Source organism: Portunus trituberculatus, chromosome 38 (genome assembly GCF_017591435.1).
Source record: "Portunus trituberculatus isolate SZX2019 chromosome 38, ASM1759143v1, whole genome shotgun sequence".
Lineage (NCBI taxonomy): Eukaryota > Metazoa > Arthropoda > Malacostraca > Decapoda > Portunidae > Portunus > Portunus trituberculatus.
Genome location: NC_059292.1, coordinates 24,030,704 through 24,049,512, shown reverse-complemented (window position 1 = coordinate 24,049,512; position 18,809 = coordinate 24,030,704). Strand labels below are relative to the sequence as shown.

General features: G+C 40.2%; 1 protein-coding gene across 1 annotated transcript in view; it reads left to right on the top strand.

Moving 5' to 3' along the window:
• Nucleotides 1–18,809, top strand: part of LOC123515106 (RNA cytidine acetyltransferase-like) — a 43,669-nt gene that overhangs the window by 23,447 nt on the left and 1,413 nt on the right. The window contains exons 12-17 of the mRNA XM_045273545.1: nt 4,540–4,713; nt 5,473–5,605; nt 6,794–6,938; nt 10,171–10,397; nt 10,719–10,891; nt 11,909–12,148. Of these exons, the coding sequence (XP_045129480.1) occupies nt 4,540–4,713; nt 5,473–5,605; nt 6,794–6,938; nt 10,171–10,397; nt 10,719–10,891; nt 11,909–12,148 (1,092 nt within the window). The remainder of the gene's footprint in view (nt 1–4,539; nt 4,714–5,472; nt 5,606–6,793; nt 6,939–10,170; nt 10,398–10,718; nt 10,892–11,908; nt 12,149–18,809) is intronic.

Sequence of the window (18,809 nt, the reverse complement as noted above, 5' to 3'; positions counted from 1 at the left end):
AGCATACAGTAAGACCCTGCACTTGGCGAATCAATTAGTCTGGCGAAACTACCGCCAAATGCGAATTTCACCAAGCATGAGTTCTTTATACCATATAAATTGCCTAAAAAATGCCTCAGTCAGTCTTTGGTCATTGCTAAATTCCCTCTTTTGACCCCTAAAATACCATCTTTCGAGTTGAAATAAAATCTATTGCCTTCACATATTAGAACATATGTACAAAACAGACCAATAAACAATGAATAAAGCTAATAAGACATGATATAAAGGCTGTAACTCCCGTTTTTCTGCTCGTTTCACTCACCCACTTTCATCCTTGCTGCCACCACCATTGTCCTTAGCCCCACTGGTACCACCTGTTGTGCTGGTAGAGGCCATGTTGGCAGTAAATTGCCAGAATTTGTTCCCATGCTAGTAGAACAGAAGGTAGCACAAACAAAATGGCTGAAAGGGACTCTCACACTGCATTCTGATAGATTTAGAGAGAGGTCTGATGTCACTGGGGAGCTGCATGGTTCGCCGTGCGGCTGCCAGGGGACCGCCAAGTTTGAATTCAAATCGCCAAGCGTGCACTCAGTGGTCCATGGCCACCCTACCACCAAAAGTTAATTTCACCAAGTGCGGGGACTTACTGTAGATACAAGCAACCCCCGCTTAATGAACGGGCTACGTTCCTAAAGAAACTGTTCGTTGTGTGAATTTTCATTAAGCGAATCAATTATAACAAGTTTGACCCCTGACTTGAACTTCCATTAAGAGTAAACAAAGCGAGAGTGCATCATAGTACCTACAGTTAAAGGTTTAGTGAAAGTAAAAGTTATGAAGTTAAGCATTTAAGCAATTTAATTTAAGTCATTATAATGTACACTAATGTATGTATGTAAGTAACTTTATAATGTTGATGATCTTAAATTTATGAAGGGAGGGAGAGTGAAACGGGAAAGACACTATCTGGCAACCTGTAGAATGTAAACAAAGGGTGCATCATTGTACCGCATACAAAATTTATGTACCACATTTCCACAAGGCTTTCCATTTTATTCATTGCAGTCACGAGTTTGGGTGGTTCTTTTAGCTTGCAAGGAAGATACGGTCTCACCAGCCTTCTTAATAGAGTCTTCTGATTTGAAAATAATAGAGAAAGTAGATAGAGTCAAGCCATGGTGGTGAGCAGTGCTATTAGTTTTCTTGCCTCTTCGTGTCTGTGAATAATATCCAGCTTCACTTAGAGAGTAAGAGACTTCCTTTTCTTCTTAGTAACGCTAGGCAACATTGCAGGATTGGTTGCAGGGTGTTTTGGTGGCATGTTGAGCGTGAGATGACGAGCTGGTGCTGGACCCTGTTTTTGTTTTGAACTAGGAGCGGGGATGGGTATGGGAGTGAGTGGTGCACGTTTTGTCCACAAGAGGTGCTGGTGTATTCAAAAGCCTGTTGGCTTGCGTAATACGACGGGGCTTTCAAACTTGGAAAAAATTACCTGGATAAGATTTCGTTAAAGCAAGTTTGGTGTTCGTTATACGAGCAGATGGTAGTAAAAGGAAAGGTTCATTGTAGCGAAATTTTGTTGTGTGAACGTTCGTTAAGCGGGGGTTGCCTGTAGTTCTTCCTCCTCTCTATACCTTGTATAGTCCTTCACCCATTGGTCCAATGTATTTACCATTGCCAGTTGTAACAGTTCTTCCCCTTAACATCCAGCATTAATGTTTGTGTCCATTTCTTCTGAATTTACATGTTTGCAGTTTAGATCTCTCTCAAGTAGCACTCTTCTGTCCTTCCTTAACATATTGTCCAGGCAATTTAGCACTTCCATTTGAATTTCTCTGTGTACATCAAGCCTCCATGTATCAGTCTTTGATGGTATATATGTGACTATGATACTCTTTCCCCTTCCACTGGTCCTAATTGCTATACTTAAAACCTGTACCAGTCCATCTCTGTACTGTACTTCCTCCACATATATATCCTCTTGAGCCATTATCAATACTCCTCCTCCTGTTTTTCTCCTTCTGTCTCTCCTCCAAATATTATATCCCTGTTGTTTTTAAAGTTCACTTGGATGTCTTCACTTAACTTTGTTTGTTATACATACCATGTCTGGTCCTTTTCCAATATATAATCTCTCACTTCCAACCTTACTGATATGTTTGTATACATGACTTAATGCTTTCCTTCCCCTCCCCAACTATATAATTTCCTCAGTAGAATTTTTTCTTCTCGTTCTCTGTCCTTCTCTCGTTTTTTTTTTTTTCTTATCTTCACTTCTCAGTTCTCTCTTTCTCTTTCTACCTGATTCATATCTCTCCCTATTCAAATATTGTTGTATTCTGTCTTATCAGCCAGCTTTCCAGTCCTTGCTAATATTTTCTCTTCCCTCACTTGTGATCTTATTTTAACATAGTGGTTTTTTAGTCCCTTCACTATATTTACTAAGTCTGTATATTTCTCCTTCTTTTTTAAGACTCTGTTCTTCATCTTGGACTGCTGAAATAATTTGCTTAACTATTTCTTTCTCCTCCTTTTTTCTCACGAACTCCACTGGGTTATTTTTCTCTTGTAGTCCATATAACCATACACTTCTTTTTGTCCACCATATCTCTCACTAACAATTCCTTTTCTTTAAATGTGTCCTTCGTTTTCTCTCTTATTTTTTGCTTAAATACTGCAAAATTCACTTTTCTTTCTCTTGCTTTTTTTTTTTCCAGACCATCTTCCATTCTTCCAGATCTGTTTTGCTTATCTCCTTTCCTATCCCCACATTAGTGTATAGCTTTTCTTGAAGGCTTTGTAATGCCACTTCATAGTTCTCACATTTTCCCTTAAGGGTGCTGTTTTCCTGTTTTATTTCACCTAGAGTTTTCTTCATGTATTGTTCATTTTAGCTGTGTTTTCTAGCATATCACATTTTTCCCTCAGTTCCTTGTTGCATCTAACATATGATGCACTGTGGCTATTTATAGTGCCAGACAAGCCTAGTGACCTATGTCCGGGGTGATCAGGCCACCCCATGTGTATTTGTTTGTTTGGAGTTTGTTTCTCCTACCTAGCAACAGGTCAAAACTTCCAACTTATACCAGGTACCTAATCACTGCTGGGTGGACAGGGGCCACACACTTGAATAGAACTCAGGCTTTCTCAATTGTGAGTTGAGCGTGCTATCACTGCACCACTAGATGTGTGTGTGTTTCACTGTTTGATCTGCTGCAGTCTCTGACGAGACAGCCAGATGTTACCCTACAGAACAAGCTCAGAGCTCATTATTTCCAATCTTCGGATAGGCCTGAGACCAGGCACACACCACACACCAGGACAACAAGGTCACAACTCCTCAATTTACATCCCATACCTGCTCACTGCTAGGTGAACAGGGGCTACACGTGAAAGGAGACACACCCAAATACTGTATTTCCACCTGGCCGGAGAATCAAACCCTGGTCCTCTTGCTTGTGAAGCCAGCGCTCTAACCACTGAGCTACCGGGCACGTGTGTGTGTGTGTGTGTGTGTGTGTGTGTGTGTGTGTGTGTGTGTGTGTGTGTGTGTGTGTGTGTGTGTGTGTATTTACCTAGTTGTAGTTTTACAGGGCCTGGGCTTTATGCTCGTGTGGCCCCGTCTCCATATCTACACTTATCCAATCTTACTTTAAAAGTATGCACACTTGTTGCAAACACTACTTTTTCATTCAAACTGTTCCACATGTGTGTGTGTGTGTGTGTGTGTGTGTGTGTTTCACTGTTTGTTTGATCTGCTGCAGTCTCTGACGAGACAGCCAGACGTTACCATACGGAACGAGCTCAGAGCTCATTATTTCCGATCTTCGGATAGGCCTGAGACCAGGCACACACCACACACCGGGACAACAAGGTCACAACTCCTCGATTTACATCCCGTACCTACTCACTGCTAGGTGAACAGAGGCTACACGTGAAAGGAGACACACCCAAATATCTCCACCTGGCTGGGGAATCGATCCCCGGTCCACTGGCTTGTGAAGCCAGCACTCTAACCACTGAGCTACCAGGTGTGTGTGTGTGTGTGTGTGTGTGTGTGTGTGTGTGTGTGTGTGTGTGTGTGTGTGTGTGTGTGCACGCATTTGTATATGTTTGCTTACACCATGTCTGTAATGTAATACCTACTTACGTAATACATTACACAGATAATAGCAACTGTCAGTGGTAATGCATGCAAAATCTGAAAAAAAAAAAAAAAAAATCCCTCAAGTAACTTAGATTGGCCTTCCCCAAAACAGTCTGACTTATACAGGGTTACTGTACTATCATTCATTTCTTATTGTTGATTGATTCTATTAGAATGATTAACTCTTTAGAGACCTGACATCTGTTCTTTGTTTGTATTTGTATTTGTTCTCTTCTGTTCAGCCAGTGAGCTTAATAGCATAGCCTGAAAAGATGTTGTTACAAAGAGACTTGCTAGTATTATAAAGAACCATTTTGAAAGCCATGCACTAAATGAATTATGTAGAAATACTAGTGATGTATCATCCTTTTAGATGTCAAATGTTTCATTTCTATGATAACTTTTAGGTATGTTTGGAAGGAGGAATCCCTGCTTCAGTTTCCAAAGCCACCAAGAGTCGGGGAGAGCGTCCTTCAGGGGACCTGGTGCCCTGGCTGCTATCTGCCCAGTTCCTCCAGCCTGAGCTTACCCAGCTGAAGGGAGTGAGGGTGGTTAGGGTAGCAACGCACCCTGATTATCAGGTATAGTTTTATCAAAACATGATGTGAATTTATTAGAACATAAGTCAGGATCTGAGGAAACCACAAGCTTGGAAATGTATGGTGTACATTGAGCTCATGAACCCAGCAGTCAGGTAGGCAAACAGTCCATATTATTATCTTTTTATATGATTTAATATTCTAGGTGTAGTGGGATGGTCTACAAGATTATCCTTCACTCTTACAGGGCTAAGAGTGTGATTGATGTGTGCATGAAGGTGTGGTGCTTTGTCTAGGCCATCCATATAGGATTCCCAGTCTGGTACACAGATAGATATATATATTCCAACTACTTTGCAAATGATTAGGAATTGATAATAATTTTTATGATCATAATAAAGATGTATTAATTAGAGGTACATTTGCAGTCAGAAGTTGCATAGTATTCGGTACTCATTTCCATTGTACTTTACCTTTTTCCTTGATTTTATGTTCTTTGATCTACTGACAGCCTCCTTGAAAAGTCTGACAGTTGATGAACTCTTGACTGACCAGAAAACTTGGGGTTAGTGAAAAATTCTAAGCACTGAGGAAAGAAGTTTATCATTTTACTTGACTTCTGACCAACTGACCAAAAGTACAGATTTCACAAATTATCTTGTGATTTTATAATTATTACATCTCTAACATCTAAGGCACATTACTTTCTACATTCATGTCAGGGATTCCATCTAGTTTATCAGTGTTATTACAATGCATCTAAAGGCAGGCATGATAACTCAAAGACACTTTCCCTCACAGTCGATGGGCTACGGGTCAAGAGCCATCAGCCTTCTTAGTGACTACTATGGAGGAAAGCACCTTGCTCTGCATGATCCTGCCATTGACCTCCCACAGCCAACACAAGATTCAACCACTGAAAAAGATAGCATTGGTAATATTCTCTCTCTCTCTCTCTCTCTCTCTCTCTCTCTCTCTCTCTCTCTCTCTCTCTCTCTCTCTCTCTCTCTCTCTCTCTCTCTCTCTCTCTCTCTCTCTCTCTCTCTCTCTCTCTCTCTCTCTCTCTCTCTCTCTCTCTCTCTCTCTCTCTCTCTCTCTCTCTCTCTCTCTCTCTCTCTCTCTCTCTCTCTCTCTCTCTCTCTCTCTCTCTCTCTCTCTCTCTCTCTCTCTCTCTCTCTCTCTCTCTCTCTCTCTCTCTCTCTCTCTCTCTCTCTCTCTCTCTCTCTCTCTCTCTCTCTCTCTCTCTCTCTCTCTCTCTCTCTCTCTCTCTCTCTCTCTCTCTCTCTCTCTCTCTCTCTCTCTCTCTCTCTCTCTCTCTCTCTCTCTCTCTCCTCTCTCTCTCTCTCTCTCTCTCTCTCCCTCTCTCTCTCTCTCTCTCTCTCTCTCTCTCTCTCTCTCTCTCTCTCTCTCTCTCTCTCTCTCTCTCTCTCTCTCTCTCTCTCTCTCTCTCTCTCTCTCTCTCTCTCTCTCTCTCTCTCTCTCTCTCCTCCTCTCTCTCTCCCTCTCTCTCTCTCCTCCCTCCCTCCCTCCCTCCTCCTCCCTCCTCCCTCTCTCTCTCTCTCTCTCTCTCTCTCTCTCTCTCTCTCTCTCTCTCTCTCTCTCTCTCTCTCTCTCTCTCTCTCTCTCTCTCTCTCTCTCTCTCTCTCTCTCTCTCTCTCTCGCTCCCTCTCTCTCTCTCTCTCTCTCTCTCTCTCTCCCTCCTCTCTCTCCCCTCTCTCTCTCCTCTCTCTCTCTCTCTCTCTCTCTCTCTCTCTCTCTCTCTCTCTCTCTCTCTCTCTCTCTCTCTCTCTCTCTCTCTCTCTCTCTCTCTCTCTCTCTCTCTCTCTCTCTCTCTCTCTCTCTCTCTCCCCTCTCTCTCTCTCTCTCTCTCTCTCTCTCTCTCCTCTCCTCTCTCTCTCTCTCTCTCTCTCTCTCTCTCTCTCTCTCTCTCTCTCTCTCTCTCTCTCTCTCTCTCTCTCTCTCTCTCTCTCTCTCTCTCTCTCTCTCTCTCATCCAAAATAGCTACTTGCTTAATCACACCTTCATTTTTCACAAATCTTGCTTACATATTATAACTCTTGCTGCCACCACCTCACTGCTGTCATAGCTTGCATGTTATGGTAAAATACATCTTTTCCCACAGTTCCAAGGCAGAGCGGTGAACCCTTGCTCTCAGCTCTGGGAGAACGCCCACCTGAGTCTATAGACTACCTTGGAGTATCCTATGGCGTCACACTGCCTCTGCTCAAATTCTGGTGTAGAGCAGTCTACGTGCCATTGTATATCAGGTTAGGAGAGGCTTCTTTGTGCTTAGGATGGAAAGGGCACCTGTGTTGTCATTACTGTACCTGGGAACTCTGTTTGTGTGATCTTTTTTTATCAGATATGTTTAACATGGAGACTCAATACTCGAACTTAATTTGTTCCAAATGGCTGTTCAAATATGAAAAAGTTTGATTACCTATAGATCAGGTAATTCATTCTAACCTTAGCACTGGTTTCCTCTTAAGGCCTATATCCATTGGTAAGTGGAGGAAAACAAGCTTCAGTTAAGTTAGCAGGGGCCACTCGGCAGTGAGTCTGGTCATCAATCCACAGTCTTGAGAGTTTCTCCATTTCCTCCATTATTGGCTCCCTTTTTTTCTCATCAGCATCTTTAGCATTAATGTAGAAGCTGTCTCACCTTTCTTCACACTTGAGCTGCTTGTTTGATGATGGTGGAGACAGTGGAGTGTGGTAACTGCAGGATTCTGGTGATGAAGTTAGCTCCCTAGCTCCCTCATGGCACTTGAAAATTTCAAACTTTTGCTCTTAAGATAACCTTTTCATTGGCCTTTTGGCCTTCAATTCACCAGGATTAGCTGTTGCAGACTGCTTGGAAGACATCATGCTTGTATCACTTGTAATATCCAACAATGAATGTGAATTTTTAGCAAAAAGAACACTATTGGTTGAACATAACTAAATTTTATCTTGATCTTGATGCTACAGGTGATGCAGAATTTCTTCTGCGTCAGGCCTTTGTATCGGCAACGCCTGTAGGGAAAAAAATCAAACAACAAAGAGGGCAATCACCATCTTTCACACCTCTAGTGAGAAATCTGGCATCTAGCATGCCACATTCTCTCCAGGAACTCTTTTACAGCCTCAATCGTACTTTCATTCGTCTCCCCACAGAGTCCCAGCAGCACCACCATCCATTCCCTTCCTGTCATCTCCACTCTGTCATGCCCCAGCTCCCTCAGCACCACTTGCATCATCTCATACCTCATACTTCACGCACTCCAGTACCACATGCTGCACCGTCTCATCCTCTCCCACATCACACATCTGGCACACTTTGCTGCGGGACTCAGACCATCTATAATTCCTTGCATTCACATCCATGCACTGTGCCCTAGCTCGGAAGAAAAGGTCCCCAGCCAGGCTTCCATCATACCACTTTTCATACATTAGGGCCTCTTTCTCTCTATACCATTCCAAGGTACTCTTTTGCTCAATCCTATTCCTCCAGTCACTCAGTCCCACACCTTTCACTACTCTGTCTATCTCACTCCTCCACTTCCTTACACCCCATTCTCTACCATCTCCATTTCTAACTATCATACTCCAGTCCTTTTCTAAGTGCCTTCCTTCTACCTGCTGAGAAGCCCAACTAGCTATTAGACCACTCTTCATCACCATCCTGACACACTTTTTCCCCCACTTGCTACTCCTGACATTCCACAGAAACACTTTTCTCACTATTCTAGCATCATTCATTCACTCTAACCTAGCCTTATACCGTAGGGTCGCTTTTACATACCTTTCTCTAAAAGTGCTCCAACCCATGTCTCCCATAAGAGCCTATACTGCTGCATATGTAGGTGCATTAAGTGCCATTCTTGCAACTCTATTCTGCCCTATTTCTAACTTTTCTAGTTCACTTTCATTCCATGCAATCACATCCATACCATACATGATGCTCGGAACAGCCACGCTCTTCTAAACTTCTCGCAGCACGTCATATTTACTCGCTCTCATCCTTGCTGCACTTCCTAGCCGACCTACCCACTGACTCACCATGCTTATCTTCTCATTCTTTGTCTTCACGCAGCCAACCGGACTCATCCACATCCCCAGGTACTTGTATTCATCTGTCTGTTGCATCTCGTTCTCACCTAGTCTCCACACTGAGTTCCTCTCATCCTCTGACCCATTCACAACCATTACCTTGCTCTTTTCACTTCTAAACCTCACCCCAAAGTCTCTTCCATACCCATCTACAACATCAGGCAAACTCTGAAGCTCTTCTGCCGTTCTGCCGACTCACTCATAACAACATCATCTATATACAAGAGCACACATATCTTATCATTACCCACATTTACACCTGCATTCATTCTCCTCAATCTAGCAGCCAGTTCCTCTGTATATAAGCTAAAGAGGGTTGGTGATAATATGCAACCCTGCCTAACTCCTCTTTCACTCTTCACCCAGTCTGTCTCTACATCTCCTGATGACTGATTTTGATCTTGATCTTGATGGTACTGGTGGCTCGAGATTACTTTCCAGCTTTCAGACTAAAGGTTACTAAAGATAACTGCATCATTATCTACCTCCAAAGAAAGGAAAATAAAACATTTAGATGAAAGAACCAGTTGTAGTAAATGAAGGAAGAAACAACGATTCAATCCAGCACCGTTACAAAGGCTATGATAGAACCTTGAACCTTGAATTAGCAGCTCTTGTAGAGGACAAACAAAAGACAAACAGAAAACTTACTTATAGTGATAATGAATTTTAATGTGTGGCAACTCCAGCAATGGTTGGGATGTGGTTGCAGTGTGCTTGGTTTGTTTACATTCTGGTGAGCAGTTAGAAATTGAATAAACAAGCCTGGACAATGAAAAATGAGCAAGTGGACATGATTCATAACAATTGGAAAATCGAAATATCAAATAATGAGGCATCAATTAACAAGGGAAATCTGTATCAGAAGATTTGAGTACCAGATATTTTTTCGACTATCAAGTTGAACTTTTACGTTCGAGTATCGAAAAGTTAGACTTTGAAGACATTCGAGTATTGAGTCTTCCCTGTATTTATCTATTATTATCATTATTTTTTGGGTGGCGGACTGGCAAAAAAGAAACAAAATGCAGTAAAAGAAAAAGCCCACTAAAGGTGTTAGCCACTAAATGGTAAAGCCAGAATAATGAGAATTGTATTGAAATTGAAGTAATTCGTCATAAGTAGAGGGAAATGTAGAAACAAACAGAAAATTCTAGGAGTTTGACGTTATAGTCAGAATCACAAAATTAATAGATTAAACAGGTGCTAAAAAAAGATCTGCAGTATACTGGCAAGAGCCATAGAAAATAAAAGCATGAATAGTATGAATATCTGATGAGTCATTGTTTCAAGCCTAATTACTTTTTGACAATATCACCTTCAAGATCCATCAAAATGATACTTGTTTGTTGTATTTTTCTGCAAAAAATGAAAATTTTTGATAATGAAGCTGTTGACTCATTACAGTCAGGTAACCAACAAGGTGACAGGTGAACACAGCTGTGTCATGGTGCATATGTTGTCAAGCCCAGAGGAGACAAGTGACTCCGAGACTGCCCCCTCCTGGCTGCAGTACTCCTCCATTGAGTTTTTACGAAGGTTCCTTTCTCTGCTTGGTGGGCCACTGAGTGATCTGCATCCCATGCTGTCTCTGGCAGTGATTCAGGCCCATGCAAAGACTGTGCCATGGAAAGGTTAGGCCTTATGTTATTCAGTTTGTATGACCATAATTGATGTTATTTTTTTTGTCATTCTACTCCTTTTTGTATCAGTTGTTTCATTACCCTTTGCTCTTCCTTTCCTGACTCACCATGGTGGGAAGAGGCCAAGGACTTCCTTTTCCTGCTCTGCCAAACTTGTGTGATGATGTAAAATGGGCAGCTCACATTTCTGTAAAAGAAAGACATTAGCAGATGATGTAGCATAAACTTTACCTTTAATGAATTGAATATCCACAATATTCCTTCTTACGGCTTCACAAATATTTAACACTAACAGGTTTGAAATGTTTTCAGCAATTGAGTGGGAGGAGCTGAAGTTACTTGTGACTGGACACGACTTGCTGCGCCTGGAAAAGTACTCCAAGAATCTTGCTGACCGTCATCTCATAACAGACATTCTGCCCCATATCGCCTCCCTCTTCTTCTCCCACAGATTTCCAGCACTCCATCTGTCTCAGATTCAGTCTGTAAGTTTGTTTCATACTTGTTTTATTATAAGTGGACATTATTTGTGAAGAACCAGTCTGCTTCTTTGAATGTCATTTGTTAGCCAGTATGGTTACAAAGCCCACTGTTTGGGAGATAGTTGGAAAGTGAGAGCTGGAAACACTAGAAGTTTTCGTAACCTTTCTATTGCTCTGTATTTCATCAGTGCCTGAAAGGATGGTTTCACTTTTTCTTATGTGGAAAAACATTAATGGTTGAAGAGGTTGTATCATGTCATTTAATGCAGTTATCTGAAATAATTCCTTACAGTTTTGTTGCATTTTTCAGATGGAATCATTAGTCTTGGTATTTGTTCACCATTTCTTTCTGAATTGATAGTGCAGAGAAGACACACTTGCTAAATTATCACTGTCAGTTTATAGTACATCTCCAATGTTCTGACTTTTTTGTGAAGTAAATTATCTATTTTATATATAGATATATTTGTATACTTTATATATATATATATATATATATATATATATATATATATATATATATATATATATATATATATATATATATATATATATATATATATATATATATATATATATATATATATATATATATATATATATATATATATATATATATATATATATATATATATATATATATATATATATATATATATATATATATATATATATATATATATATATATATATATATATATATATATATATATATATATATATATATATATATATATATATATATATATATATATATATAGATAGATAGATAGATAGATAGATAGATAGATAGATAGATAAATATAGATATAGAAAATGATTTAGTTTTCCATCTTATATGAGAGTTGTGCTAATATTTAGTATGACAGAACTGACAGATTAATTTGGGTACAGCAGCAAAGAGTATTTCTGTCCTGGCCATCCGTTATGCCACAAGAGATACCAAACAAGATCTTTCTAGTTACATAGAATTCTTTGATCACTCACACATGCACATCTGCTTTTCATGTGCACTTCCAGGCTCTCTTGGTTGGTCTAGGACTCCAGCTGAAGAACTTTGATGAGGTCAGCCAGTTGCTGGACCTGCCGGTGGAGTCAGTGTTGGGGCAGTTCAACAGGGCCATGCGTCGTGTACTGAAGACCATGGCTGCCCTACAGGAGGAAGCACTCACCAAACACCTGCCTAAGACCACCATGAAGTTGGCTGAGTTTGTACCTGTGTCCATATCTCTTGACCAAGACCTGGAGGAAGCAGCTGAGGTGAGTCACACACACACACACACACACACACACACACACACACACACACACACAGCGCTCCGTGGAGAGCGAACGTACCTCCTGCGCAAGAGCGGCATATAACTAACACTCCACACACTAAGCAATGTGCTTGAGTGAGAATAGTTATTGCTATTGAGGGGCGACCAGAGCGAGTGAACGAGTGTACAGAGTGAACGTAGCTTGGTGGCGTGTACATGGGAGTGATCGGAGGTGGGAGAACCTCCACACTCCAAATGACAGAGTGGGAACCCACAAAGGCCAGCCATAGCAGCCGCCAACGCATCCAACCACACACGTAGCTACCAGGCCTGGCCCCCAGTGACCACACACCCACATGTTCCCAGGAAGAGTAAGAAAAAATGGATAGACCGGTAAGGAATAAATTACCAAATTCAAAATATGTTGATGAGGCCCAGGGAGCAAAGCCGAAAGTGGCCAGTCAAAGCATGAGTCCAGCTTCAACAGGGGCAACATTGCAAGGTAGATTGGTGATGTTGGAGAAGAGATTTGAGGAGTTAGTGAAGGAATTAAAAGTTCAGAGGAGTGAGGAGGAGCAGGATAGAGAATTCCGCAAGGCTTTGAAGGAAAGAGTTAAGAGACTGGAGGAAAATGAAAAACGATTGGTGGATGAGAATGCGCACTTGAAAGTGGAGGTTGAAAATACAAGAGACGGTTGGAGGAGAAAATGGATAGAGTAGTAAAGGAGAAAGATGACTTTAAGGAAATGATTAGTGAGCAGAATGAAAGGTTTGAAAGGGAATGGGAACTGAAGAAAACACAATGGACTGAGTCGAGGGAAGCAGAGATGGTTGGATTACAAGAAATAATTAAAGATCAGTTGAAGGAAGACAAAAAAGAAAGGTCCAAGGAACTGGTTAATGTAATGAAGAATAAGGAAACATTGATAAGGAAATAGCAGAAAAGAAGAAGAGTGTGTTAATATTTGGGATGAAAGAACAAAATATAACATATAAGCCTAAGAGAATTAAGGAAGAATTGAAAATGGTAAGAGATCTGTTCAAAAATCTAAATGATGATGAAAAAAAAGACCTACAAGAAGAAGTGGAAGAGATCCATAGACTGGGTCCGTATAAGGAGGGAGTGAGCAGACCGATTAAAGTAGTACTGAAGTCACAACAATCTGGAGGATGTCCTATATAGAACATCAAAGTTAAGAGAGATAGAAGGTTGTAAAGAGGTGTTTGTGAGAAAGAATAGAAATGAGGAAGAGAGGAGAAGATATAAGGAATTGGTGGAAGAGGCGAGAAGGAAAAATGATGAGCGGTCTGAGGAGGAAAGAGAAAGTTTTTGGAGAGTTATAGGAGAGAGAGTCAGAAAGTGGTATGTGGAAAGAAGGAATACGGAGGAACCCCTAGAGGGAGCAGTGGGTGGACCGTAATGTATACTAATATAGATGGGATACTGTCAAGTAGATTGGAATTGCAAGACTATATGATGGTGGAGAAGCCTGATATAGTGTGTTTGACTGAGACAAAATTGCATGAAAAAACAAAGATAAATTTGGATAATAAATATAATATATGGAGAAAGGATAGGAGAGTAAAGGTGGAGGAGGAGTTATGATTATGACGAAGAAAGAAAGAAATGTGGATAAGGTTTGGTATGGGAAGAACAATGCAGAAGTGATAAGCATAAGGATAAAAAGTGATGGAAAAGAATTAATAATCATGGTGACCTATGTACCTCCTAAAACAAATTCTTGGACATTAAGGGAATACGACAATATGATCAAGGATACTTTACAGAGTTTGGAAAGTGTATTATCTGGAAAAAGAAAGGTGATACTAGTAGGAGATTTTAATTGTAAGGAGGTGGATTGGGAAAATCTAGTAAGTGGTGTTGGAGAGGAAGCATGGGGAGAGAGATTTCTTAATCTAATGATGGAAAATATGATGGAACAGAGGGTGAAGGAAAATACTAGATATAGAGATGATGAACCGGCTAGACTGGATTTGGTGTTAACAAGAGAAGTGTACCTATGTGGAGATATACAATACAAGTGTCCTTTGGGAAAGAGTGATCATGTGGTTATGGAAATGCAGATAGCAACAACACAGCGAAGGAAGGACGAGACATACAGGAGTGGTAGATTGAATTATAGAAAGATGGACACAGAAAGTTTGAAAAATTATTTCAGAAAATTAGATTGGGAGATGTTACAAATCAGAGAAGTGCAAAAGAAATATGAGATTTTTATGAAATATTATAAAGGAGTTATGAAATTTGTACCAAAGTATAAACCGAGAGAGGAAGGAAGAAAGGATTGGTTTAATGCAACTTGTGTTAAGGCTAAGGAAAAGAGAGATGTGGCTTGGAAAAGATGGAAGGAAAACTAGAGATAAGGAGAATTACTAGAAAAGGACTGCAGAAATGATATGGATGCAAGAATCCAGGAGGAAAGTAAGAAACATTTTGTCAATAGAAGAAAAACTGGATAGAGTTCTAGCCGAAAATGATTCGTTCAAAAAAGAGATCTATTTGTTAACGCTAGCGAACAAAGAACTATTGAAGGAAAAAGTAGAGATGGAGAAAGAAAACCAACAACTAAGGAAACAATGTGAAGAGATGAAAGCTAAACTCATGGAAATGGAGATAAAAATATCCGAAGGGGACTTGAGGAAAGAGGAATGTCTTAATATAATTGACACCAGGATGAAAGAAGTGAACCATGAACATCAGGAGGTACAAAGGTCGTTTAGGGAGATAGTAAAAAAGCAGGAAGAGGAAAATAAAGGGATTACGCAGAGGGAAATGGTAAAGGCACTAAAGGAAAATGAGTATGTGGTGAGAGATATTGCTGAAAAGAAAAAATGTGTTATCATAATAGGATTGCGGGAGGAAACTAACAGGAACTGGCAGGACAGGAGGGATAAGGAAAATGACAGGATTAAGTCTTTACTGAACAAGATCTCTGTGGAAGAAGAGGACCTATATGCTGAGGTAGAAGAAAGTGTGAGATTGGGAGCTTTTGAGGAAGGCAAGAATAGACCATTAAAATTGAAATTAAAGTCTCAGGTGGCAGCGAAGGCCTTGTTGAGGAGGGCTTGTAATCTTAAGGACTCTGAGGAAACCAAAACAATTTACATAAGAAGAAATATGTCACAAGTTAGGCGAATGAAAATGAAGGAGCCTGTAACTGAAGTGAAGGAGAGGAATGATGAAAGAACAGAGGAGGAAAAGACCAAGTTTTTTTGGAGGATGAGAAATGGGAGGCTAAAGAAATGGTGGATGAAACAGACGGAATAGGCATTACATGGAAGAATGAGACTAGGAATGGAATAAAAGTGACTTACACGAACATAGATGGATTTCTGTCTAAGAGGCTAGAATGTATGGATTACCTAAGAAATAACGAACCGGACATAATGTGTGTAGTGGAAACAAAGCTAAGGCCCGAAATAAAGCTTGACTGGTTTGTTGTATAACACTACAAAGTATGGAGAAATGATAGAAAAAATAAAGGAGGTGGTGGTATAATGGTTCTTACTAAGGAAGATCTGATAGTGAAGGAGGTGAACTATAGTAAGAGAAATGAGGAAGTGGTAAATATGCTTATAACAGATGGCAAGAGGGACATTAATATTATAACAGTATACATACCACCCAGAAACAGTGCTTGGGAATATGAACAGTACCAAATGGTAATGAGAAATACTCTAGACAGAATGAAGCAAGAACTCAGCAGAAAGGATAAAGTGATGATAGTTGGAGACTTTAATTGCAAAGAAATAGTGTGGGAAGACTACGAAGTGGTGAATGGTGGTGAGTGGGCAGAAGAATTGTTAAAGGTAGCAACAAATAACTTGATGACACAGTGGGTGAGATCACCAACAAGGTGCAGGGGACAAGATGTTGCAGCAAGGTTGGATTTGGTATTTACCAGGGGAATCTCTCTAAAAGAGGAAATTGAACATGAATGTCCCTTGGGGAAAAGCGATCATGATGTCCTAAGCTTTGAGCTGAACACGGAATTAAGCACGAATAAGATTGTGGAACGCAGGGAGGAAAAATTTAATTATACTAGGGCAAATTATAACCATATAAGGGAGTTCTTTAATGAAATTGACTGGTCCGTGGTATACCAGGAATGGGATATGCAATTGAAATACGAAAAATTTATGGATTTGTATAACTCTGCTGTGAAAAAGTTTGTGCCATATCACAGAAAGAGGACTTTAAATAATAAACAGTGGTTTAATAGAAATTGTGAAGAAGCAAAAAAGAACAAAGAAAAGGCATGGAAGAAACTTTAACAAAAACAGTGATGTATTATCAAGGGAAGTCTACAAAACAGCAAGGAATAGTTGAAGTAAGGAGAACAGCACAGAAGGAATATGAACAGAGGGTGGTGGAAAACTGTGATAGTGACCCAAAAATATTTTACAAATTCATAAATGAAAAACTAAATAAAAGGGAGGCAATAGAAAAGGTAAAAAACGGGGAAGAAGTATATGAAGATGCTGGAGATATAGCTGAAATTTTGAACGACAACTTTGCAAAGTGTTTACAAAGGAGGAGCATTTTATGGGAGGAAGGCCTACGGAAATAAAGCAAATGCAGGACATCATGGGTTACTAAGGAAGATGTAAGGAAAATTATAAGCAATCTGGATATTAATAAATCAATGGGGCCTGATGGCATATCTGGGAGGTTGCTAAATGAATGTAAGGATCAATTGTTGAACCCCGTATTTGATATAAATGGAAACCTCCATACGAACAGGATTAGTCCCAAAAGAGTGGAAAAGAGCTGACATTGTGCCTATATATAAGAATGGTAGTAGAATGGAACCGCTAAATTATAGACCAGTATCGTTGACTAGTTAGTATATTGTGCAAGGTATGTGAAGAAGTAATTAAAGCTAAGTGGAGTGAGTATCTAGAAAGTGAAAACATTCTGAGTGAAAGACAGTTTGGTTTCAGAAAAGGAAGATTGTGCGTATCCAATTTATTATGTTTTTATTCAAGAGTGACTGACATACTACAACATAGAGAGGGATGGGTGGATGCTATCTACCTGGACTTGAGAAAGGCCTTTGATAAAGTACCACACAATAGACTGATGTGGAAACTAAAGAGGATTGGAGGAGTAAATGATAAACTAGCAAAATGGATGGAAAATTACTTAATGGGAAGAGAAATGAGAACAGTGGTGAGAGGAAGGAAGTCCGAGTGGAAGAAGGTAACCAGTGGAGTTCCACAAGGGTCAGTGCTTGGTCCCATCATGTTTTTGATTTATGTTAATGATATGCCAGTAGGAATTGACAGTTACATGAACATGTTTGCGAACGATACTAAAATTATGAGGAGAGTAAAGAATGTGGAAGATTGTAACAAGTTACAGGAAGATCTTGATAAAATATATGAGTGGAGTAAGGAGTGGCAGATGGAATTTAATATAGACTAGAGCCATGTTATGAAAATGGGAAGAAGTAGATACAGACCAAACTGGGATTACGGGCTGGGTGATGAGAAAATTAAAGAGACCAATGAGGAGAAAGACTTAGGAGTAACCGTGCAAAACACTTTGTCACCGGAGAAACACATTAACAAGATTTTTGGGAAAACAGACAACATGCTTCAAAATATTGGCCTTGCATTCCACTACCTAGATGAAGAAATGATGAAGAAGATATTATGTACCTTAATAAGACCCCAGTTAGAATATGCAGCATGTGTCTGGTCACCGCATATGAAGAAAAATGTGAAGAAGGTGGAAAGGTACAGAGACTGGCAACAAGGATGGTACCAGGACTCAGGGAGTTAGACTATGAGGAAAGACTGAGGAAGCTGGGGCTGACCACATTAGAAGAGAGAACAACAAGGGGAGATATGATAACTACGTATAAATTGGTGAACAAGATTGACATATTGGACAGAGTTGATAAAGGTGACCACAAGTAATCATCTCCAAGGACATGGAAAAAAACTAATAAAAGACATCTGTCTAAATGACGTGAGAAAATACAATTTCCCGCATCGTAGCATTGATAAGTGGAATAAACTGAGCAGTGATGTCGTTGACGCAGTGTGTGTCAATCAGGTGAAAGAGAGATATGACAGGAGTGGCCAAGGAGGCAGGACACAGAGAGCTTAGCTTGGGCCCTGTAATACACAAATAGGTAAACACACGCACACCACACACACACACACACACACACACACACACACACACACACACACACACACACACACACACAGTCCCACAGGGCTCAGTGCTGGCACCAATACTTTTCCTGGTATATATTAATGACATGCCAGAGGGAGTAAACAGTTATATTAATTTGTTTGCGGATGATGCAAAGTTGTGTAGGTGTGTGAAGAGTGAAGAAGATTGTGAAATTTTACAGGCAGACCTGGATAAGATTTGGGAGTGGAGCAAGAGGTGGCAAATGGAATTTAATCTGAGCAAAAGTCATGTGATGGAGATGGGAAAGAGTGGAAGACGGCCAAGAGGGTCATATAAGATGGGTGAAGAAGTAGTGTTGAAAAAGGTGGAAAAGGAAAAGGATTTGGGAGTGATAATACAAGACCATGGGCAGTTTGAGGCTCATATTGATAAGATGTTTGGAGAAACGTATAATTTGATAAAAAATATTGGATTAGCCTTCCATTATATG